The sequence below is a fragment of the Hypanus sabinus genome, chromosome 29 (genome assembly GCF_030144855.1).
Source record: "Hypanus sabinus isolate sHypSab1 chromosome 29, sHypSab1.hap1, whole genome shotgun sequence".
Taxonomy (NCBI): domain Eukaryota; kingdom Metazoa; phylum Chordata; class Chondrichthyes; order Myliobatiformes; family Dasyatidae; genus Hypanus; species Hypanus sabinus.
The window spans coordinates 26,068,575-26,094,338 of NC_082734.1; the positions used below are offsets into that span (position 1 = coordinate 26,068,575).

General features: G+C 45.3%; 1 protein-coding gene across 2 annotated transcripts in view; it reads right to left on the bottom strand.

Moving 5' to 3' along the window:
• tnnt1 (troponin T type 1 (skeletal, slow)) overlaps positions 1-25,764 on the bottom strand; it is a 39,403-nt gene that overhangs the window by 3,069 nt on the left and 10,570 nt on the right. The window contains exons 1-9 of one of the 2 annotated variants that reach the window (XM_059953234.1): positions 24,658-24,822; positions 21,928-21,949; positions 20,926-20,986; positions 19,079-19,195; positions 16,698-16,775; positions 16,173-16,286; positions 12,150-12,259; positions 6,315-6,405; positions 4,908-4,948 (exon numbers count right to left, since the gene is read on the bottom strand). In XM_059953234.1, coding sequence (XP_059809217.1) covers positions 4,908-4,948; positions 6,315-6,405; positions 12,150-12,259; positions 16,173-16,286; positions 16,698-16,775; positions 19,079-19,195; positions 20,926-20,986; positions 21,928-21,949; positions 24,658-24,799 — 776 coding nt within the window. In that variant the 5' untranslated portion in view covers positions 24,800-24,822. Of the gene's footprint in view, positions 1-4,907; positions 4,949-6,314; positions 6,406-12,149; positions 12,260-16,172; positions 16,287-16,697; positions 16,776-19,078; positions 19,196-20,925; positions 20,987-21,882; positions 21,950-24,657; positions 24,823-25,764 lie in introns of those variants that run through there. The other variant, XM_059953235.1, reaches the window with a different exon arrangement.

Genomic DNA, 25,764 nt, shown 5'->3' on the forward strand with positions numbered 1-25,764 from the left:
CTGATCTAGTTAACCACGTTATCATCCAGATCATTGCTATAGATGACAAACAACAATGGACACAACACCGATCCCTGTTGCACTCCACTAGTCAAAGCTCTCCAGTCAGAGAAGCAACCAGCTACAACCATTTTCTGGCTTCTCCCACAAAGGCAATACCTAATCCAGTTTACTACCTCATCCTGAATGACAAGCGACTGAACCTTCTTGACTAATCTTGCCAAAAGCCTTACTAAACTCCATGTAGGCAACATCCAACGCCTTCCCTTCATGCACTTTCCAGGTAACATCCTAGAAAAACTCTGTAAGTTTGGTTAGACATGACCAAAGCCATGTTGACTATCCCTAATTGGTCTCTGTCTATCCAAATAATTATATATCCAGTCCTTCAGATCACCTTCCAACAACATAGGCGCAACTCATGTCTAGCTCACCAGCCTATAATTTCCTAGCTTATTCTTAGAGCCTTTCTGAAACAACCAAGCAACATTAGCTGTCCTTCAGTCCTCCGGCACCTCACCCATGGCGATCTCTGCTGTTCCTGCACTAGCTTCCACAGGGTCTGAGGAAACACCTTGGCAAGTCCTGGGGACTTATCCACCCTAATTTTCCTCAAGACGGCAAACATCTCCTCCTATGTAATCTGTATACAGTCCAAGATCTCACTGCTGCTTCTTCTCACTTCTCTAGTCTCAGTTTCTGTCTCTCAAGTAAAATCAGGTGCAAAAAATCCATCTAAGATCTTCCCCAACTCTTCTGGTCCATGCATAGACAGCTACTCTGATGTTCATGAGGACCAATTTTGTCCTTTGCAATCCTTTTGCTCTTAACATATCTGTAGAATCCATTAGGATTCTCCTTCACCTTGTCTGCTCGGGCAACTTCATGTCTTCTCTTAGCCATCTTGATTCCCTTTTTAAGTGTTCTCTTGCATTTCTCATACTCCTCCAGTAGCTCATTTGCTCCTTCCCATATAGCAGGTAGAGATCTGCAATGCACCTCCTTCTTTTTCATAACCAGGGTCCTGTTCTTCCTCCACAGAACTGTAGATATTTGTTTGTTGAATTTGCATCCCTATCCAGTTTTGGATTGAGTTCCGCTTTCAAATCTTTGGGCACCAGTGAGAGTTGTTATGCTTCTTTTGTTGTTTACTTTGCACATGTTAAAGTTATGTAAATCATAAGCTAATCTAAATTAATGATAACTGCACTCAGTGGCCACTTTATTAGGTACACCTGTACACCTGCTTGTTACTGGAAATATCTAATCAGCCAATCATGTGGCAGCAACTCGATGCATAAAAGCATGTCAACATGGTCAAGAGGTTCAGTTGTTGTTCAGACCAAACATCAGAATGGGGAAGAAATGTGTTCTAAGTGACTTTGACTGTGGAATGATAGTTGGTGCCAGATGGGGTGGTTTGAGTATCTTAGAAACTGCTGATCTCCTGAGATTTTCATGCACAACAGTCTCAAAAGTTACAGAGAATGATGCGAAAAACAAAATAAAAATCTAGTAAGCAGCAGTTTTGTGGGCAAAAACGCCTTGTTAATGAGAGAGATCAGAGAAAAATGGCCAGACAAGTTCTAGCTGACAGGAAGGTGATAGGAACTCACATATCCATGTGTTACAACAGTGGTGTATGGAAGAGTAGCTCTGAATGCACAACATGGCGAACCCTGAAGTGGATGGACTACAGCATCAGAAGACCAGGAACACACAAAAATATATTCAGTGGCCACTTTACTACAAACCTCCGGTACCTAATTAAGTGGCCACTGGATATAGGTTTGTCCTCGTCCATGCTGCAAGAAGCTAATTTCCACGGTACGACAATGAACTTGAAAACGTAGCCGGAAAGAAGAGAAATCCAAAATGGGTCATTAGAGAAGATTACAAATCCTGAGGTTGATCACTGCACAACAAGTTAAAAATTAATCACAATCAATTCATCAGCATTTGGCATCCCTTGGTTATTCGTGTTTTGGCATGTTTCCTGTGATGTTGTTATTTCAGCAACCGGATAGACTACTTTCATGGTATTACTGTGGAGTAAATGAGTGTGAGAGGAGATGTCTGGTTCCCTCATTAAGCTTAAAGTGCATTTATTATCAAAGTACATATATGTCACCATATACAACCCTTAGATTCATTTTCTTGTGGGTGGTGTTAATTGGGTGGTGGGGTGGTGATACATCTCTACCAAAGGAGGTGTAAGACGCTCATTCCCTTCACTAGCCTACAGGTCACCCTTGGGTAAGGTGTAGCACTTGCTTGGCCCCCCAATCAGGGTCATGTGAAACCATGGGAGCAGGTGGTGGATGGTCATATGAGCAGCCGGTGCAGATCACAAGACCTGGTTATGCGACCACTGACACCAGGCAGACAATCTCCGAAGAGTATTGATAATGGCTGGGGTGGGGGGGTGGGGTCACCCATCTCGTAAAGATACTGCCCAGAAGAAGACAATGACAAACCACTTGTGTTGAAAAATTTGCCAAGAACAATCACAGTCATGGAAAGACTATGTTCACCTACATCATAAGACACAGCACAGAATGATGATGATGTTACATGGTTAAACACACACAACACACATAAAATGCTGGAGGAACTCAGCAGGCCAGGCAATATCTACTTTGTTTATGGTCAAACAGGACTTGTTTGGTCACAGATCCAGTGCAGCTCAGGCACACCTTGACCTGGGTTACTTGTTGTGTCAGCTGCAGGGACATCATAACCCTTAATTATGCATGACACGACGGGTCTGGGTTTTGAGCGTCAATGGTCAGGAGCAAATTCAGGCACAGTGTGATGCCTTCCACAGACGATGAGTTCAGTCACATTCTCTGTGAGGGTGAAGGTAAAATAATGGCCACAGTACTTGGAGACACAGGAGACTCTGGATGTTGGAATCTGGAGCAAGACACAGGGAGGGTGGAGGAACTCAGCAGGTTGAGCCTAGTCAAGATGGCGTCAAGCTACATTCTCCATTGTTGTTGTTCTTCTCCACGCCTTATGGCACATTGGGTGGCAACCTTGCTATTTCTTTAGCATTTGTTTGTTTTTTTACGAGGCTGAGTGGCTAGCTCGGTGCTCCCCCCAGCACGGATGGATGGAAAGTGTGCAGGGAGTCGGCCGGATTCGAACCCGGGAGCACTCACCTCGAAGTCCAGTGCAGATGCCGACAGGTCTCCGTTGCAGCTTAGATTTAGTTGTCTTGTTTAGTTCCGGGGACGAAGAGGAGAGCTAGGGTTGAGGGACTAACATTGAGTCAGGCCCTTGCTCCACACTTGGCATTTGAAGAGCAGCCATGTTGACAGGTGACAAAGAACATCCAGAGTCCGGGCCTCGGATCCATGGTCGATGGTCAGCGACGTGGACAGGGGACAAAGGACATCCGTGAATGTTCCAGTTCAGTGGGGTTCAGGTCGGCTGTTCATGCGAGCAGGAGGTATGAGGAGGCACAAGGACCGGTCAGTCAGTGGGCCTGGAGTTTGGGTTCCTGTCATCAGCTAGTCTGGGGATCAATACTGTAGCTCAAAGCCCAATGGTCAATTGGAAGAGTGGAAGTAAAAAATGATGGCCAAAGCCTGGGGACTGGAGGCCTAGAGGCCCATCCTGGAGTTGGAGGACTATCTATGCGTGTGGGTGGGAGGGAGGAAAGGGGTGTGTTTTGCTTTTGTTGTTTTGTTGCTTATTGTGTCCTGTATTGTTCTGCCGAGCTTTGTGGACATGTTATGTTAGCGCTGGAGTGTTCATGTAGATGTGATCAATAAATCTGAATCTGAGTAATGTCTGTAGAGAGAAATAAACAGACAACACTTCTGGTGCAGACGAGGAAGGACCCTGACCAGAAACATTGGCTGTCCATCTCTCTGCCGAACCTGCTCGTATCCTCCAGCACTCTCTGTGTCGGCCTGACATTTACAGGCTCCAGAATCAGTGTCCCAGAAGATGTTACGTCTTCAGGAAAGGGTGAAAATAAGCAATAAACTTATGTGACACAGCTCCGGCATTGACTGAAAAAGGAGGAGAGTTGAGCATGGGGCTAGCAGTCCCATCCTGTCTGCTACAGAAACATCAACAAAAGCTCTAAAGACCTCATCCCTGGGAGAGGAAGAAGATGGGCTACACTTGACAGTCTGGCCCAGGACAGAAGGATCTGGTGAACTGCTGCCAGTGGCCTATTCCCCAATAGGGGTGATGGGCTTAAGCTAAGCTAATTTACAGTGTGTTACACAGAAATCATTCAGAAAACTCCAAAGTGTTTGACAGTGACTAAAACTCTCATCTAGCCTCTTGCAAAGCAGGAGATGTACCAGCTGATCCACACACACCAACTGGTCAGCCTGTCTGGTGTTGATCTGGCAAAAAAAGGTTGCCTGGGGAGAGTAACCGTGCTCTTCAGTAGAGAGCCCTGGGATCTCTTGCAGCCACCTGGGAGAGCTGGGTTTGACATCATTCGGAAGGCACCCACTGAGAGAGTCTCTTCCTCAGAGAACCGTAGGAGCCCAGACCTTGGTGCTGAAACCTCCAGTTTGGGACTTTAAGCCCTCGATCTCAGAGGTAAAAATGCGACCGTCCAAAACCTTCCATCAACCCCCTACAGGACCCTTTCCCAAGTATCCCTACCGAGACCTGGAGATGCTCCACCATTCCCTGTGCATCACATTCCCAGGGGAGTATAGTGGTTAGCACAATGCTTTACCGCACCAGCCTCCCGGGTTCAAATCCAGCCGCTGTCTGTAGGGAGTTTGTACATTCCCTTCCGTGACCACGTGGGTTACCTCTGGGGGCTCAAGTTTCTGAAGCAGAGGCATACAGGACAACTTGCATCAGGAGGGAATGCAAATAGGGGTTAGGGGGATGGACTGAGCAAACGAAGTTTCTCCAGAGGTACTCACAATTTCTGGTGCTCGTTGATACGATTGTGCAGGAGGTTAATCTGCAAAAGAAAATAACATTTCAGGAAAGAAATGTGTCAGAAGGAGCAAATGATACCACTGTATTCTCCCCTCATTTATCCAGACACACAATATCCTCCGTCTGGTTCTAGGACGAGCGGGGCATTGATAGGATGCAGGGCTGAGCAGTGACGGATGGAGTTCAGTCCAAAGAAGTGTGAAGTGTTTCTTCCCCACAATAGAGTAGCGGGTTGCGTGCCATTATTACAGCTCGGGAAGTTCCATGGTTCAGAGTTCGATTCTATCATCGCCTATGAGGGGTTTGTACGTTCTCCTCGTGAACCGTGTGGGTTTTCTCCGGGTACTCTGGTTTCCTCCCACAGTCCAAAGACCTACCAGGTAGTAAGTTAATTGGTCATTGTAAATTGTCCTGTGATTAGTTGCTGGGTGGTGCAGCCTGTTGGGCTGGAAGAGCCTGCTCCACATTTTATCTCCAGATAGATAGATACACTTTGGAAGTTCGAATTTCAAGCCAGAGTACGGGGTTAGTGGCAGGATTCTTAGCAGTGTGGAGGAACAGAGGGATCTTGGGGCCCATGTCCATGTGCAAGTTGATAAAGTTGTAAGGATTTGTGTGGTGTGTTGTGTGTTGGCCTTCATTAGTTGGGGAATTGAACTCAAGAGCTATGAGGTAATGTTGCAGCCTAGGTTACACCACACTCGGGGTGTTGTGTTCAGCTCTCACTGCCTCATTTTTGGAAGGATGTGGAGGGTTTAGAGAGGGTGTAGAGTAGTGCTGTCTGGTTTGAAGAGCATGTCTTACAAGGACAGACTGAGCAAGCTAGGGATTTTCTCTTCAGAGTGAAGGAGGATGAGAGGTGACCTGATAGAGGTGTATAAGATGATAAGAGGCAGAGACAGAGTGGACAGCTAGAGACTATTTCCCAGGGAGGAAATGACAATCTTACAGATAAATGGATGAAAGAAAAATGAAAGGCTATGTAGGAGTGAAGGGTTAGATTGATCTTAGAGTAGGTTAAAGAGTTGGCATAACATTGTAGGACAAAGGGCTTGTAATGTTCTCTGTTCTAGACAATGACGTTTTAGAGATTATATGGATTTATTTCATGCTCACCATTGCAAATTATTCCATCCTCCAGCTTTCAGGGAGGATTTGGCCCCAGGTTCCTGTGGATGAATTGAGTCATCCTATGGACCACAGCTCCCAGAGATAGTTGTATCCAGTCCTGCTCCAGAATGTTTCGCTCCTCTTCCCCCCACCACACTGCGCGCGTGTGCGCGCGTGCGCACACATACACACACACACACACACACACACACACACACACACACACACACACACACACACACACACACACACACACACACACACACACACACAGATACCTCGTACTTCTGTCGTTTCAGTTTGTCCATCAAATCAAACTTCTCTGACTCCAGCTGGTACATCCATTGCCACAACTCCTTGGCCTTCTCTCTGCACAAGGACACAAAGAGCTTTCTTTCAGATGTAAGGGTCAGTCAGCACAAAACAAGCCCTTCACCCCTTTGCATCCATGCTGACCACCAGAGCTCATTACATTTAATCCAATACTAATCCCATACATGACGCATTGGTTAGAGACATAGAACATTACAGTTCAGAAAAAAGCCCTTCAGCCCATTTTGTCCCTGCTTAGTAATCTGCTTAGTCTCAGTGACCTGCATCTGGATTAAAGCCCTCCATACCCCATCCATCCATGTACCTATCCAAATTTCTCTTAAATGTTGAAATTGATCCCACATCCACCCCTCATGCTGGCAGCTTGTTCCACACTCTCATCGCTCTCTGAGTGAAGAAGTTACTCCTCAGATTTCCCTAAACGTTTCATCTTTCACTCTTAACCCATGACCTCTAGTTCTAGTCTAACCCAACCTCACTGGGAAAAACAACATACACAAAATGCCGGAAGAACTCGGCAGGTCAGGCAGCATCTGTGGAAATGAATAAACCGTTGATGTTTTGGGCCACGACTCTTTTTCAGGAGGTTCCGAAAGCATCTTCAATGCTTCTGCCTCTAGCATTTTGTGTGTGTTGCTTTGGATTTCCGACATCTGCAGAACTTTTCATGTTTATGATCAGAGTAGAAAAAGCCGACTGCTTTTACCCTATCTATAACCCTCATAATTTTGTATATCTCTATCAATGTCCCCTCAATCTCCTCTGCTCTAGGGAAAAAAGTCCTAACTTATTCAACCTTTATGTCTAACTCAGGTCCTAAAGTCCTGGGAACATCCTTGTGAAATTTCCTCTGCACTCTTTCAATCTTATTGACACCTTTCCTGTAGGCAGGTGACCAAAACTGCACACAATACTCCAAAGCAGGCCTCACCAATGTCTTATGCAACTTCAACATATCATCACAACTCCTGTACTCTATACTTTGATTTATGAAGGCCAATGTGCCAAACGCTTTCTTTACAATCTTATCTTCCTCTTTCAAAGAATTAGGGACCTGTACTTTCAGATCCCTCTGTTCTTCTGCATTCCTCAGTAGCTTACCACTCACGCTGGTAGGCTGTCCCCCTAAAGTGCAGCACCTCACACTTAACTGAATTTAATTCCATCTGCAATTTCCCAGCCCATTTTTCCATCTGGTACGGAGCCTGCTGCAAGCTTTGATAGTTTTTCCTCGCTGTACACTACGTCCCCAATCCTGGTGTCACCTATGAATTTGCCGATCCACTTTATTATCATCCTGATCATTGATATAGATGACAAACAACAACTGACCCATACTGATCCCTGCAGCATTCCACTAGTCACAAACCTCCAGTCAGGAAGGCTTAAGATGGCACTAGTGAAGTACAGTGACGACTTGCTGGCAGTGTACAAAACTACTAACTACTTTATGGATCACACTCTTACTCAGAAATGATCACTGCAATAATAGCCTGTAACTTCCCTTTTGGAGTTGAGCTTTTGAACCACCTTGGCATTTTTTTGCAGAGTGAATTGAAGTCTTGAAGATGCAGGATGGTTGTGGCTTGGTGTGTACAGGCCGAATTGAGGTGGTGAGAGTGAAGAACGAGCTAATGTTTGACCATCGCTGGTGCAGACAGAGGCTATTCAAAGTGACAGAACTGAGGTGAGGCTGATTCGAGGTTGCAGGGCCCGAGTCTGAGAGTGCGTAACAAAGTGAGGTTTGACAGATTTAAGCACCGGGCCAGATTGGAAAGGCCGGGTATGGGACGATCGAGGCGTCAGGTCCCAAGCTTGAGAATGTATTGACACGGGCAAAGCTGGGTCCGAGAGGAAGGAACGACCTGATGTTCGGCAGATTAAAGTGCTGGGCCAGCTTGTAAAGGTCATGGTGTAGAGGCTGTAGGTGAGGGATGGGCTGGGGTTCAGCTCGCTGCTTGCAAGGTTTACCCATCTCTGTGCTGAACTAATCGGCTCCCGGATCATCTGCGACCGGCTTTGTGACTGAGGACTTATGAACTTCAGTTCTGAATGTTACTTGCCAACTTTTATTGTTCGGATGAATTGTGTTTTTTTCTGCATACCGGGTGTTTGACAGTCTTTTTTTAGTGGGTTCTACTGTGGCTGTCTGTAAGGAGACAAATCTCAAGGTTGTATGCAGTGCTTTGAGAATAAATGTACTCTGAATTTTGAACTAGTTACTACCAGTCTCTGGCTTCCCTCACAAGGCCAACGTCTAATCCAATTTACTACCTCATAATGAATGTCAAACGATGGAACCTTTTTGACCAGCCTCCACTGCCTTGCTTTCATCAACTTTTCTGGTAACCTCCTCGAAAAAGTTTGGTTAGACATGATCTACTACACATAAAGCTTAATCAGTTCCTGTCTAACCAAATAATTATATATCCTGTCCCTCAGAATACCTTCCAATAGTTTACCCTCTTCCAATGACGGGCTCACCAGCCTGTAATTTCCAGGATTATTCTTAGAAACTTTCTTAAACAATTGAGCAATATTAGTTATACTCCAATCTTTTGACATCTCACCTATGGCTAAGGATATTTTAAATATCTCTGCTAGGGTACCTGTAATTTCTGTAGAAGCCTCCCACAGGGTCTGAGGGAACACCTTGTCAGGCCCTGGGTGGGTTGGAGGTACATCTCTACAAAGAAAGTGTAAAGCGCTCCTTCCCCAATCAGGGTCACATGAAGCCATGGGGGCAGGTGGCGGACGGTCGTATGAGCAGCTGGTGCATATCGCAAGTCCTGGCTACGCGACCACTAACTCCTCAGAGACAACCTCTGAGGAGTATTGATAATGGCTGGGGTCACCTGTTTTGTAAATACACCATCCAGAAGAAGGCAATGGCAAACCACTTCAGTAGAAACATTTGTCAAGAGCAATCATGGTCATGGAAAGCCCATGATCGCCCACGCCATATGACACAGTGCATAATAAATGAATGAATTTGCCTTAAGATAGCTCCAACTCTGCAATCTGTATACGATCCAAGCCCTCACTGCTGCTTTGCTTCTCTTCTACAGACTCTTTGCCTGTCCCCCAAGGAAACACAACTGTTTGTTAACACAAACAACACATTTCACTGTATGTTTTGATGTACATGTGATAAATAAATCTGAATCTGAATCAATTTTCTTCCTACCAGTTCTCCACCACACCCCTTTATAGCTTGAATTAACAAATTTCATGGGCCGCACAGTAGCATAGTAGTTAGTGCAATGTTTCACTGTAAGGTGAGGTTTCACTTCCTGCCACTGCCTGTACATTCTCCCCATGACTGCGTGAGTTTCCTTTGCTTGCCCCAGTTTCCTTGCACAATGCAAAGATGTACAGGTTGGTAGGTACTTTGAAGTTTGAACTTTAAATAAAATAGAAAAGAATTGTAAGAAACACCTTCTTGGTGCATTTGGAAGAGCATCAGATATTACTCAGTGCCAGCAAGGATGCCAGCCATATTGACTTTGCACTTCCATACATTTTGTTAGAAGGATGCTGAAATGCCACAGTAAAATAAGTTATATGTCAGTGTCTTAGATGACAGAATTGATGGGTTCGTGGCAAAGTTTGTGGATGATATGAAAATAGGTGGAGGGGCAGTAATTTTGAGGAAGTGGCAAAAGGACTTAGACATTAGAAGAATTGGTAAAGAAGTGGCAGTTGGAATAAGGTGTTAGGACATATGTGGTAATGCATTTTGGTAAAAGAAATAAAAGGATAGGCTATTGTCTAAATGGAGAGAAAATTCAAAAATCTGAGGTGCATGGAAGTCCATGTGCTTGATTCCCTAGGGGTTAATTTGCAGGTCGAGTCTATGGTGAGGAAGGCAGATGTGATGTTAGCATTCATTTCAAGAGGACAAGAATATTAAAGGATGTAATGTTGCAGCTTTATAAGGCACTGGTGAGGCCTCACTTTGAGTACGGAGACCAGTTTTTGGCCTCGTATGTAAGAAAAGATGTCCTGACATTGGAGAGGGTTCAAAGGATGTTCTTGAAAATGGTTCTTGGGAATGAAAGGCTTGTCATATGAAGACCGTTTGATGGTTCTAGGCCTTTCATCACTGGAATTCAGATGACCTCAATGAAACCTGTTGAATGTTGAAAGCCTCAATAGAGTGGATGTTGAGAGGACGTTTCCTGCGGTGGGGGATCCCAAGACCAGAGGGCACAGCTTCAGAATAGAGGGTCATCCTTTTAGAACAGAGGTGAGGAGGAACTTTAGTTAGAGAATGGTGAATCTGTGGAATTTGTTGCCACAGGTGGCTGTGGAGGCCAAGTCATTGGGTATATTTAAGGAAGAGGTTGATAGACTCTTGATTAGTCAGGCTATGAAGTGATATGGGGAGAAGGAAGGAAATTGGGGCTAAGAGGGAAAATGGATCAGCCACGATGAAATGGTGGAGAAGACGTGATGGGCCAAATGGCCTAATTCTGCTCCTATATCTTATAGTCTTTTGGTAAAGTACTGGCAGTCTCACTTGTCGGTGGGATGGCTGGTGAATGCAATGAGACAACACAGGCAGCTAAAACTGCGGTGCTAGAGAATGGTGCCTGTGATTGCGAGAATGGATAGATATTACCAAACCAGCCCAAAATCCTGACAAGTACATTTTACCCAATCTGCCCAACCTTTCCATGTAAGATTACCTGCCCTTGCCGAGCTCCGAAATGATTCCTGTTCTTGGTTAGTGAGGAGCCCAGTACCATGTACCTCAGTTACGTGTCTTCAATTACCAAAACAACACATCTCTACTTAATTATCCAAAGAATTAACATTGGCGCAATTTTAATTTGTCTAATTATTTGCTGTATCTACAAACTTTTAAGCATTGTGCACTCAGCCACCCAGATCCCTCTGCGCTTCTGAGCTCTGTGGTCCCTCATCATCTGGATAGAATCTTTATTTTTTTATTTTACCCACAAAAAGCTCACTTCTTTTATTATTCTTTATTTGCTAGATCTTTGCCCTCTAACTTGCTCCACCCACATCCCTTGTACTTTTTCAAGTCGCCTTCACAGCTTTATGTCCGCATACCAAATAGCCAATCCTTTGTTTACTTCAACAAAATTTTAAGTCTCCCACACCACCCCTGATCTCTCTTCACGTCTTATCAACTAAACCAGGGTCGATTTATGACGTCCTTTTTTTCCTCCTCCCGGACATACCCCCTGCACAAAATTTTTTAATCTCTGTCATAACTTTGATGTGGTACCATATCAAATGTCCTTGGAAATCAATGTAGAGTACATTCACTGCTTTCTATTGCCCATAGCACAAGTAACTTCTTCAACAGACTTCAACAAATTGGTCAAATACTGTTTCTTTTTCTCAAAACCACTTGGTTTTGCTTTGAATTTTTCTAAGTACCCTTCCATGAACATTTTAGTGATACCTTCTGACAGTTTCCCAATGTTATGTAAACACAGAAACATATTGCTGTTCCATCGTCATCTCTGGGTCTAAATCTCCTGCCAATTTTCTCCAGGATTCATCCCACGAATATCTCAGAATTTTATCTCCAGTTCTCAGGATTCCCGTGGAATCTGAAGGGACAGCTTGATGAAAAGGACTGCAACATTGCATGAGAAGGAAGTCATGGGAAACAATGGTGTGAGGGACAGACAAAGTGGGCTTTAAAACCTGCCACCATCTACAACAGAATTGAAACGGTTGAGAAAATGAGACAATGGTAAGGGTCAGGGATAGGAGGAGCTGCGGGACCTGGGTCGCCCTACCTCATCTTCTCATCATTCAGATGTTCAATATTGAGAGGCCGGCGCCTCTCTGCCAAAATCTTCTTCTTCATTTCCCGTCCGGTCTGTTTCATACCTCGCCGTTGCTCTGCCTGCAGAAAAAGGGTGTTGCAGTTACTTGTGTAGACCACTCCATCAACACCTAGACCACTCCATCAACACTTAGACCACACCATCAACACTTAGACCACACCATCAACAACTAGGCCACACCATCAACACCTAGACCATTCCATCAACACCTAAACTATGCCACCAACACCTAGACAGTAGCTAGGATATGAACTACAAATTACAATCTGAAATAGAAACGGCTTGTAAAAAGGGCACTGTTATGATAGTCATGGAGAATTTCATTACACAGGTAGATTGGGAAAATCAGGTTGGTGCTAGATTGCAAGGGGGAAATTAGAATGCCTATAAGGTGGCTTTTTAGAGTGGCTTGTGGTTGAGCCCACTGAAGGATCAGCTATTCTGGAGTAGGTGTTGTGCAATGAACTTCAACTAATTAGAGAGCTTAATGTAAAGGAACCCTTAGAGGACAGTGATCATATTATGATAGAATTCATATTGCAATTTGAGATGGAGAAGCTAAAGTCAGATGTATTAGTATTACAGTGGTGTAAATGAAATTGCAGAAGCATGAGAGTGGAGCTGGTCAGTTGATTTGAAGGGAAGTCAAAGCCAATATAAAAAGCCGAAGAGAGGACATGTACTAGAACAAAGATTAGTGGGAAGTTAAAGGATTGGGAAGCTTTTAAAAACCAACAGAAGGCAACTAAAAAAGTCATTAAGAGAGAAAATATGGAATATGAATGTAAGCTAGCCAATAACATTAAAGAGGATATGAAATATTTCTTCAGATATATAAAGAGTAATTGAGAGGGGGGAGTAGATATTGGACGCTGGAAAATTATGCTGGAAAGGTGGTAATAGGAGACAAGGAAATAGCAGAAGGCACTAGTAGTATGCCAGAAGATCGAGAACATCAGGGGGGAGAAGTGAGCGAAGTTGCCATTACTAGGGAAAAGAAGGTCCTTGGGAAACTGAAAGGTCTATAGATAGATAAATCATCTGGACTAGATGGTTTTGAACCCAAGGTTTTGAAAGACGAGGCTGAAGACATAGTGGATACATTAGTAATGATCTTTCAAGAATCAATTGACTCTGGCATAGTTCTGGAGGACTGGAAAATTGCAGATGTTACCCCACTCTTCAAGAAGGGAGAGGGGCAGAAGAAAGGAAATTATAGGCCAATTAGTTTGACTTTGGTGGTTGGGACGATGTTGGAGTCAATTGTAAAGGATGTGGTTGGGGGTACTTGGAGGCACATGATAAAATAGGCCATAGTAAGCATGGTTTCCTTATGGGAATTTCGTGCCTGTGAAATCTGTTGGAATTCTTTGAAGAAATAACAACCAGGATAGACAAAGGAGAATTGGTGGATGTTGTGAACTTGTATTTTCAGAAGGTCTTTGACAAGGTACCACACATGTGGCTGCTTAACAAGTTAAGAGCCCGTGGTATTACAGGATAGGTACTAGCATGGATAGAGCATTGGAGACAAAGAGTGGGAATAAAAGGAAGCTTTCCTGGTTGGCTTCTGGTGACTAGTGATGTTCTGCAGGGATCAGTGTTGGGACCGCTTCTTTTCACATTATACGTCAGTGATTTGGATGATGGAATTGTTGGCTTTATGGCCAAATTTGCAGGTGATATGAAGATAGGTGCTGGGGCAGGTGGGGCTGAGAAAGCAGAATGGCTGTAGAAGGACTTAGATAGATTAGGGGAATGGGCAAAGAAGTGGCAGGTGGAATGCTGTGTTGGGAGGTGTGTAGTAATGCATTTTGTTAGAAAAAAATGCAGATTATCTTCTAAATGAAGAGAAAATTCAAAAATATTATGTGTAAAGGGACTTGGGGGGGGGGGGGGGTCATCGTACATGATTTCCTAAAGGTTAATTTGCAGGTTGGGTCAGTGGTGGGGAAAGCAAATGCGATGTTAGCATTCATTTCAAGAGGACTAGAATATAAAAGCGAGGATGTAATGTTGAGACTTTATAAGGCACTGGTAAGGTCTCACTTGGAGTCTTGTGAGCACTTTTTGGACCTGTATCTAAGAAGGAATATGCTGACTTTAGAGGGTTTTGAGAGGAAGTCCATGAGAATGATTGCAGGAATGAAAGGGTTACCATATGGGGGCCAATTTTTGACTCTGGGCTTGCCTGTATTCACTTAAATTCAGAAGAATGAGGGGAGATCTCACTGAAACCTATCGAATGTTGAAAGACCTCAATTGAGTGGATATTGAGAGGATGTTTCCTATGGTGAGGAGGTCTAGGACCAAATGGCACAGACTCAAGAATAGAAGGACGTCCTTTTAGAACAGAGATGAGGAGGAAATCCTTTATCCAGAGAGTGGTGACTTGTGTGGAATTCATTGCCACGGGTGGTTGTGGAGGCCAGTTCCTTGAATACATTTAAGGAAGAAGTTGACAGATTCTTGATTAGTCAGGGCATGAAGGGTTATGGGGGGAAGGCAGGAGATTGGGTCTGAGAGGGAAATGGATCAGACATGATGAAATGATGGAGATGGCTCTGTAAGTGAAATGGCCCAATTCTGCTCCTATACCTTACGGTCTTAGACCACTTCAGCAACACCTAAACATTCCATCAACATCTACTACACTGTTCCATCAATACCTAGACCACTCCATCAACACTTCAAATGTTCCATCATCTTCTGGACCACTACATCAACACCTAGAGACCATCCTGACAACACCTAGACTGTTTCGGTATCATCTTGCAAACCTATAACCTCTGGCTCTAAGAAGAAGGATAGTGGAGAGAGGGGAAACCATGTTCTGTCATATCATAACTGTCTCAGTGTCGCTGGGTCTGAACCCTCAAACCCTTCCCAGTAGCACTCTGGGAGAACACTCACCACCACCTTCTCAAGGGCAGTTCAGGGTGAGCGATGAACACCATCCTCCCAAAAGTTAAAAGGTGAAAGGTAAAATTCTTCCACCGAAGTTCCAAAATTCTCACTGTGGTTCTCAGGTAGATACCTGCTCCTGCACTGTCTCTGTAAGTCCTGCATTGCTCACTAGCACAGGTAGTTCAGTGGTTTAAGTCTTGTATTGCTTGGAGATGTTAACTCCTTTAGCATAGGTTTGTTAGGCATTCCCTACCAACACGACCACTCAGTGCTTCCACCACCCCCAGGCAAATTTCTACTTACCTTCTCTCCACCGTTACCTCTGGTACCAAACCTCCTTAAACATCCCCACCTCTCTCTAGCTGTCCTTAAGGCCCACTTCACAGACCAAACTTTGGATCACTCACCACCTTTGCCACCGGCTTAAAATCAAATTGTATCTGTTAATCCTCCCATGATGAAGTTTGGGACATTTTACTCCTACACACAAGTTGCTTCTTGTAACACTAGTGCAGGAAGGGTTGCACCGGGTCAAAGATCACTGCCTCACTTTACCGTTGTGCCAGTAGAACACTGCAGGGAGAACCTTGTGTTACCTTCCACACCAGAACAGGATAAGATTCAGTTTCATAAAAAATACTGAGTATCATCCAGTGAATTCTGCGTCTTCTGCAAGGGAAGGCATACCATTAGGTCAGGAGACCTGTGGTTACCTGTGATGAAGCAACTTCCCCAACTATCAATCACTGAAATGAATCAACTCAATTTTTTTAGGAAAGCTAATTAATTCTCCATCCAATTGCTGTTTCATTTTGATCAGTAGAGGAGAAAGGAAGGTGCAGGAGTTTTCCTTGGCAAAGAAGGTGACCTTTGGCTCAGAAGGGAATGGGAAAAGAGAAGAGCGGTAGTGATAGTGGATTCATTGGTTAGGAACTAATCTTACAGGATATAACAGCCTATTCTTACTCCAATTTCATACTCTTTGTCAATGTGACACCCCTACTTTCAAGGTCAAGTTGTTTTCATGAAATGTCTGTATTGTTAGGGCCATTGATGAGCTCCTACCTTAACAAGGTAACCACCAAAATGTGCACCCATGTTAGAAAGGACTTTCTTCTTCTTGGCGTCATCATCAGCACGTTTCTTGGCCTCTTCCTCCTCCTTTCGATTTCTCTCCTCCTGCACCATAGAGAGAGGGAGAGAGACAAAATAGCTGGTAACACAATATGCATGGTGAGGAGAGATAATCTGGTAAACCAACGGGTGAAGAGATGATCTGGTGAACCAATGGGCACGGAGGGGAGAGGTGATCTGGTGGACCAATGGGCATGGAGGGGAGAGGTGATCTGGTGGATCAATGGACATGGAGGGGAGAGGTGATCTGGTGGACCAATGGACATTGAGGAGAGAGGTGATCTGGTGGACCAATGGGTGAAGAGGTGATCTGGTAAACCAATAGGCAAGGAGGGGAGAGGTGATCTGGTAAACCAATGGGCACGGAGGGAAGTGGTGACCTGTCGAACTGGTTGGGATGGTGCTGGGTGGAGGTTGAGGAAAGAAGAAGGTGAGGTAATGGGAGAGAAGACCCACCAGCAGCCTGGTCTGACGGTCTCGTTCTTTCTCTGCACGGACTCTCTGTTGTTCGGCTCTCTCTGCTCTTCTGTGCTCCTGCAGATGCAACAAATGACACCCATCTAAGCTGAGGTAACTTTTTACTTTCAGAGGGTGCTGAGTTTTCAGAACTGTCTTCCACAGAGGGCGGTGCAAGCAATATTTGAATCGTTTGCAGGCAGAAGTGCTTTTTATGATAGAAGTGGAACATAGAACAGAGGTCAAAGGTTGCCAGGTTAGACAGGAGTTCAGGAGACTGGCAGCTTGGTCACAATCTCATTGAACAGCACGCTGGGCTCAAAGAGCCGAATGGCCTTCCTCTGGTCTAGTTTGTATCTTGATAAATTTGGTGCTTGTTTGGGACTGTCCCCAACTCAGAGAAAGGTCTGAGGAAAAGAGGGTACTGTGCTTCCTAAGAAGCTGCTTCCACATCTTCATTCGGGTTTCTGCACAGGGGACTGTGGATCCTTGGAGTTCTCTGGGCAGTGGATAGTGAGGGTCCATCAATGACTGTGTTTAAGAGTTGGGTTCCCAATACTTGAGAGAATCAAGGACAGCAATAGTAGAAGACATGCAACCTGATCCTTGTCCTGACCCAGCCACAGAGGCAGAGTTCTGGAGACCCCCGGGATAATGTTCTGTCTGGGGTAAACACATACTGGTGTTCACAGGTTCACCCCTGGAGGATGCCACCCTAGGGTGACCCGTCTGCATTCAGACTTTTCATACAGAACAAACTCATTACACTGATGAAGGTGGGTGGCTGAGATGAACAGTGGCTGCTGACTCTGACTAATCACTGGAAATCAGGTCAGGCCAAGTTGTGCCCAGTGGTATGGCGGGCATTACATTTCAGACCAGAACAACACTGGCACCCAGGACTGCCACACTCAGCTCAGTGTGGGCATCTGGGCAGCTGGGCTCAGGCGGGTGGATGGGTCAGCCTGAACTCCAGCCCCTCTACTGAATGCCGGGTCAGGCTCAAGGGGCCAAATGGCCTACTCCTGCTTCTATTCCCCAGTATTTCAAAAGTGGAAGCTAACTGAGATGCTGTGATGTCAGTGCTCTACAGGACCTGGCTTCCGTTCAACTGCTGAGAAGAATAATTAATTGAGCCTGGTTCAGCGAAGTCACGTTTATAACAGAAAGGATTATACACACAGGTGAGTTGCTAAATGTACACATTTCTGTGTTGCTGCAGGACAGGAGGATTAGATATTACCTCAGAACAGCTGCAGCTTGGCTCCACCCGCATGTCAGAAGCCTTGTCTGGAAGGCACAGGCCCGGGTTTGGATGTCTAGATGGCATGTATGTCTGTGAAATGCCCCACAAACTTTCCCAACCCCATTCCTACCAATGTTCAGCAAGGATTCTTGGGCGGAAAGCACGATCGGACACGATATTTTTGTACTCACACAAGAGATTCTGCAGGTGCTGGGGATCCAAAGCAACACACACAGGATGCTGGAGGAACTCAGCAGGTCAGGCGGCATTGATGGAGCGGGCGGAGACGCTTCATCGGACTATTTCTCTCCACTCCCCCCCCCCCCCCCCACGATAAGGAGATACAAATTTTACCCCTATGGTAAACTCTGCTGACATCACTGTTGAGGTAGGTACTGTTGATTCTGCATGGTTTGGAACAGAATGGCCACCTCCCACTCTCAGCACTATCCACAGTCTGCATTTTCAAAAGCAGATCCAGGCCGATTAGTGCTGTCAACATTAACTGGATATATCCCTGCGAAATCATTCATGTGTTATGCTAACCACCTTTCCTCGTCAAACAAGTTGATTGTACCCAGTGTAAAATGAAAGTGAAAGTCACAAAATGTTTGTTTCCTGATACCATCCATGATGTTGGCACTCTTTGCAAACCAAAATGCTTAATTTTACATTTGGGCAGGGCATACTTATCACGATGAGGAGGGTGGTTGAGGAACACGTTCTTTCTCCATGAGATGTGCTCACTAGGGGAACTACAAAATGTGCAAGATGACACATATTGCTTTCCTTGGCAGGGTGGGTGTGTGGGAGAGAGATTCAAACTCTTGAAAAAGCAGCAGGTGCCGGAAGCAACTCTCAGCAGGTCATGCTGGAGAGAGAAGCAGTGCTTTGAGCTGGAAACTTTTCATCTTTGGTAAGAAGCATTAGTTTTTCTCGCTCTCTCTGCAGTTGCTGCCTGACCTGCTGAGTATTTCTAGCACTGCCCGTTTTTCTTTCAGCATTGCAATGTCTTGTTGCCGGGAATTGATGTGAAGGGCATTCCGTGAGTATCTCAGTGCCTCAGTGGTGTAATAAACAGTTACAGAGATTAACCCTCTGGTCAGAGGGTGGAGGGATCCTGAGGAATACCTACAATCCTCTCCTTCAGGCAGATCAGTTCCTCTTCCTCCTTCTTCCGCTGTTCGAAATGGGCTTCGATCAGAGTCTGCAGTTCCAGCAGGTCCTTCTCCATGCGCTTGCGATGGATGTCCTGCAACGGACAGGGAGATGTGGTGGTGAGGGGAGCAGGAGAGCCGAGATAAGTTGGTGAATCAGCACTCATCTGAAAGCAACTGCGGTGGATCTTCCTCGCCTTTGACTTGACTCTGAGCGAGGCCATTCGGCCAGTCAGGTCTGTGCTAGCTCTCAAAGGGCAATCCTATCAACCCATCCACTCCCTCCTCTGTGACGTTTTGTGGCTATTTCGGCAAGATGGCACCCATCCATCCACCTATCAGCGTGTGCCTGGTGGAGAAACTGGTCTCCCTCTGGACCCCTCCTGCAGCAAAGGCAAACTTCCTGCAGTTAATAGGATAGAAGCAGGCCATTCAGCCTCCATGTCAGTGTTCACATCAGTCTCCTCCATGGTACCCTCCCTCCTTTATTCCCTATTTCACTGGCTTCCCTAAATGTACCTGCCCTGCTCCTCGTGGTAACACATCCCGCATTCGAACCATCCTCTCTGAGTTGAGATTTCCAAGGACATTCCTTTCCCTATTTATCAGTAATTACCTTGAACTTATGGCCCCTTTAAAACCCCCATGGTCAGGACCTGCTGAGGCCCTCCAGCAGATTATGTTTAATTTCTTCATCCAGGTCATTGATTATAGATTGTGAACAGCTGGTGTCCACACTACCCACATCCTCCCAGTTCAAAGCCAGCCCTTTTATCCCTACCAACACACAGAAACTGCTGGAGGAACTCAGCAGGACAGGCAGTATCTATGGAAATGAATAAACTCTCGATGTTTTAGGCCTTCACCGGGACTGGAAAGGAAGGGGGAAGATGCCAGAATAAAAAGGTGGGTGGAGTACTGTGTATAGTAGTTTAGCTTCGACCTAACCACTGTTCTTTTATTGAACATGAAACAGTACAGCACAGTAACAGGCCCTTCAGCCCACAATGTTGTGCTGAACCAATTAAATCAGTAATCAAACAATCAAATAAACTAAACTCTTCAGCTTGACAATATCCATATCCCTCATGTTCATGTGCCTGTCTAAATGGCTCTTAAAAGTCCCTGATGTATCTGTCTCTGTCACCACCCCAGGCACCCTCTACTCCCTGTGTAAAAATACTTGCTCCTCGCAACTCCTTTGACATTACCCCCCTCTCACCTTAAATGCATGCCCCCTGGTATTAGATATTTCAACCCTGGGAAAAAAAGATGCTCACTCTACGCCTTTCATAATCTTATAAAACTCTATCCTCAGCCTCTCCTGCTCCGAGGAAAGCAACCCACGTTTGTCCAACATCTCGTTAAGGAACTTGCCCTCTAATCCAGGCAGCATCCTGGTAAACCTCTTCTGCACCCTCTCCAAAGTCTCATCACCTTCGTATAGGGGAGGGAGCAACCAGAACTGTATGCAATACTCCAGATGCAGCCTAACCAGAGTTTTATAAAGTTGCGACTTTTGAACTCAATGCCTCGATTAATTATAGTTCCAGTTTTCAGTGCCTCAGTCAGTGAAGGTCAGATTTCTTCACTGTTTTATCCCCTTGTCCCAGAACTCTCAGGAGCCTGTGGACATGCACCCAGATCTTATGGCCCTCCGCACTTCCCTTTGCTCTGTGTATGCCTTTGCTCCATTTGCCCTTGCCCAAACCCATCACCTCACACATCTCGAAAGATTAGCCTTACTTCTCACTGCACATCGAAGCATCGAAATGCACAGTGAGATGGTGGGACGGAGCAGTCAGGATTACCAGGGAGAACGTACATCGAAGTCAACCCTCTCTCCATCTGGGATTTTGGGAATGGAAATCTGAGGAACAACCAACCTGTAAGAGACAAAGGGGAGAGCATCACCTTTGGGACAGCCACCACAGTGAACCATTTTCTGTAACACTGGCCTGTGGGTAGGTTAGGTTTTTCGTATGTTTGTGACCACTAACTGGCACTGAACAGAATCAGGCTTATGTATACCTGCCAAATATCCTCTAATCTGCATGCAACCGCGGCCACACCCCAGTGCACTGCTTCAACAGGCAGGCTAAACCAGGTGAGGTAAACTGGCAGGCCTCATACCCCAGTGAAATACGGATAAGCCTGTCCTAGCACGCAAATTCAGCTCTAGCTGAACGAGATGAACGGTGAGATCCAATGGCCAAGAAGGTGGTTCTGCAACGCTTCATGGAGAGTGAAAAGCATAACAAGATATAGAAGAAGTCATGGTCATCTAGTGCAAGCAAGGAAGACCCCAGTTAAGATGACTGCTCGTACCGTTGGGTACAGACTTCTGAAGTCGAGAGAGTGAAACTGCCCCGACACAATGGCTTTCCCACTTTAAAATCTCTCCTATGCAAGTTTCTTCTGTCATCGTTGGATATGACTGTCAACCAAACCATCAATCAATCAACTCTGAGATAAAATCAGTAACAATCAATATTTAACCTGCACAGACTATTGGCTGGGAGAATTATGTTAATATTTGTGTCTTCATAAACACTCATCTCTGAAACTTCTTTCATTCATGGTAAAAATATTAATGTACTGTAAGTATCAAACATTGTGCTTCTGATATTCTTAAGTGAATAAAAATATAATTTCTTGGTTACATTGTAACCATTGAGTTAAGTTTTTAGGGGTATTTTCTCATTTTTTTATTATTGACTAGAATGGAAAATTGTATCTGGTACACATATCCTAAGGTTGATTTCAAACCAAAGCTTCTCACAGAGAAGGTCGGCAGGTATGCAAACGGTTAACTGAAGGTCCTTACTTGGGTCTGGGCCGCTCCTCTTCTGTGGACCGAAGAGAAAGAGAAGAAATGTTAATTTTTGCAGAGAATGACATAAATTATGTTTAAAAAATAAAATTGTGTTCAAAGCATGACAAGGACCTCAATCAAAGTAGGAATGTCAAGGTTACAAAGCTCCAGCGTGTAAACCCAAGAGCAAGAGGCATGCGACCTTAAATCCCATCCGATTTAACCCCCACCTACCTTCCCCCTCACCTGGCCTCACCTTTCCCCACCCCCCTTCACCTTCTTCTTCTGGCAGCTCCCTTCTTCTTTTCCAGTCCTGATGAAGGGTCTCGGCCCAAAACATTGACTGCTTATTTTCCGTTTTGCATGAGCTGGAATCAGAGGATCACTAAACTACCACTGGTATAACAGTCGGCCGTGGGGGCCACACTGAGACCACAGTGGGAATGTAGTAGTGACTGACACTCCCATAGAATGAATGTTTATATTTCCAGATCAGTAGACAGAGTTCTAGACCAATGTTGCAGAGTCGAGAGTTCAAATCCCACCACAGCAGTTTGGGCATTAAAAAGTCCAATATGATTAATTCTGGAATAGAACTGGTTTGCATAACAATAGTAATGTTAACTCTGGAACCAGTGTGTTGTTGAGAAAACCCATCGAAGGAATCTGCTGAATTCCCAGAAAGAAATCGTCCTGTCTTACCCAGTCGCTGACCTGCCAGTATGGTGCATTCTGGGCTTCCTCTTCAGTGAGGGGCAGTTAGGGGAAGGGGGTAATGAGCATTGTTACTCTCAATAAGGCATCAATATAAATACAAGATGCTGGGGGAGCTCGGCTGGTCAGGCAGCATCTAAGGAAAGGAATAAACAGTCGATGTTTTGGCTGAGACCCTTCATCAGGACTGGAAAGGAAGGGTGAAGAAACCTGAATAAGAAGGTGGAGGGGGAGGGTAAGAGGGTAAGGAGTACTCACTGGAAGGTGATAGGTGAGACCAAGTGAGGAAGAAGATGGGGGAGAGGGGAGTGAAATGAGCAGCTGGGAGGTGGGAGGTAGAACACACACAAAAGCTCTGAAGAAGAAATCTGACAGGATGCCTGCTGCTTCTGCCCTGGGGACAAATACTCATTATTCCTCTGTGCTCTTCAATGCCTTTTCACACCCCGAGGAGAACACCTCCAAGCTGCTGTGGACCCGCACGACAGAACTTTATCATCCTGGAGTTTATTTTGGGAACTCCATTCTGCACCTTCTTCAGGATGTGATGCCAAGAACTGGGCACGATATTCTGAGCAACCCAGCCTTTGTACAAGATCTTCATGATTTTCTTGCCTGTCGCCCTACGCTTATAGAGGCCTGGGTCCCATCACTTTTTAACTGCTTTCCAACTTGTCTTGCCATCTTGAACAATCTGGATTATTATTATTTTTAAACTTAGCGGTACAGCACGGTGATCCCCGCCACCCGATTACGCCCATGTGAACAGTTATCCTATGTCTTTTCGATGTGTGATGCATCCATGTACAAACTCCTCACAGACAGCGGCGGGATTGAACGTGGGTCACTGGTGGTGTAATAGCGTCACACTAACTGCTGTGCTACCATGCAGCCCTTTTCATTTCTTGTTTTTTCGTTTTTTAAAAATTTCTTTTCAGGTGGAGTGAAATCTGATAATCTGGCGTCATCAGGACTTTGCAGATGATGGACAATTGAATTTCCAGGATGTTAAATCCCAAACACACTTCGATTACACGAACCTCAGAAGCATAATACGGTTTACAGCAGGTGGACCCAGTGAATGTAAAGAGAATAGAAAATATGCAAGCACTCCGGACATGGTGGGAAACCTACCCCTACTCCGGACCGTACCTTTATTCTTCAGCCTGCTGTCCCAGATGCCAGCCAGAAACATGACTCACAGTCCAGACTCTAACCCAGACCCACTTCAGCTCCAGTTCTCACCGCGCACCTGTCGCATAGTTCAGCTCCCCCACCCTGGACATCACTTTATTCCAAGATTATTTCCCACTTTGTGATTATTTCTGTGATATTCCTAATTATAAGGGGCCACTTGCTTAGCTGAAACAGGAGCTGCAGGTGGATTGAAGAAGTTTTGCTATGCAAAGAGTGTTTCCCAACCAGAACTCACCACCCACAAGTGGAGTGGGAAGTGAATCAGTGCTTTTAAAGGGGAATTGGAGGCAGTTGGATAAAGGAGACTTTTTTTACACAGAGGTTACTGAGGACCTAGAGTGAGCTGCCAGAGGAAGTGGTCAAGGTTGGTACAATTGCAAAGTTTAAGAGGCATCTGGATGGGAGAGGAGGGGAGAGGCTTGGAGAATCATGGGCCAAACACGGGCAACTGGGACTAGTAGGGAGGATGCGGTGGTCAGCATGGACCAGATATTTTCTTGCTGTATTACTCCATGACTCTATAAAAAAACAGTTGTTGCTTGATGTGTTCGGCATTGTTCTTCTGAACGTTGTGGGCATGCTTGGCTGGCGCTGGGATGTGTGGCAACGCTTATGGGCTGCCCCCAGCGCATTGTTGTTCACGTAAATGATGCATTTTACTGTCTGTTTCAAGGTTCACATGATAAATAAGTGTAAATCTTGAATTGCAGAACAGTTCTCTGGTCAGCGGGGATATAGCAGGGAAATGGGACTGAATAGTTTGCTTCATAGGCAGCATCGACTCAATGGGCTAGGTGGCTTTCTACTCTGACACTGTCACGGACCACTTACCTTGTTGAGCTGACATACAGTCCAATGACGGAGACAGCCAAGGATGAGAAATGGGAGGGAGCAGAAGGGATGGAAGTTGAAAGAGTGAGGGGGGAAAAGGGAAACGATTAATACAGCTTTGACTCCAAAAGAAGTTGTTCATTAGTTTCTTGTTCACCACTGGTGTACAGCCAATGGTTCAACCAGCTCATCTCCCTTTACTTTTCAATGTACTTCCATAGATTTCTCTCTACAGATACAAGCAAACTCTTTCTATTCATAGCCTTGTGAGACTCAGGTGAGTTCCTTGAACACTGAGGGAGCTGAGTTTGGACCCTTCCCCAAAGGACTGTTTGTGGGTCTGTGGAATGTGCGTATGACATTCACAGCCTTATCCCTGACTCCCAGTATGCAGCCAAACAACAGGAGGTGAAGCTGACTACCTCATAACACAACGCATGCCACGCTGTCACAAGAACATCTTGGGAGCACGGAGCAGCCTCAGCATAGCACAATGGCCAAGAGCATTTTATAGTCTAACGCCAAGCAAGAGGCAGCGGGAGCAGTGGAGCATGGTCGATGTGGGAGGTTTTATGGTGGGCATTTCCAGATTCTGGGTGTCAGACACTTGTTGAAAGACACTGAAGGATGAATCCATGGGATGCTGAACCCGTGGATTTGGAGAGATGGAGTAGGAGACATTTCCTTCCCTACAAACCCACATGTTCATGGTTCCTGATTTCTGGTCAGTTGGTGGAAGTGGCAGTATTTCACATAATAAGCCAAGGGTGCATCACCAATTGGTAAAGGTCAATGGTCTATTAACATAAAGACAAGAGCATTTGAGCTGTTGGCCCATCAAACTACCCCCTTCCCCATTCACTATGATCACGGCTAATGTGCCCCAGCTACATTTCCCCTCAGGAAAAAAAATCCTGATTTTTTTTCAAAAATGTATCCACTTTCTCTCTAAATATTCCCAAATGATCCAGTCTAGACAACCCTCCAAGGGCTGAAAATTCCAGCGTTTCACCACGCTTTGTGAGAAGGTCCCTAAGCACCTCAGTTTTAAATTTCTATCCCCTCACCTTGTCTCTTCATGTGAGACTTTCCCACAGCTAGAAACAT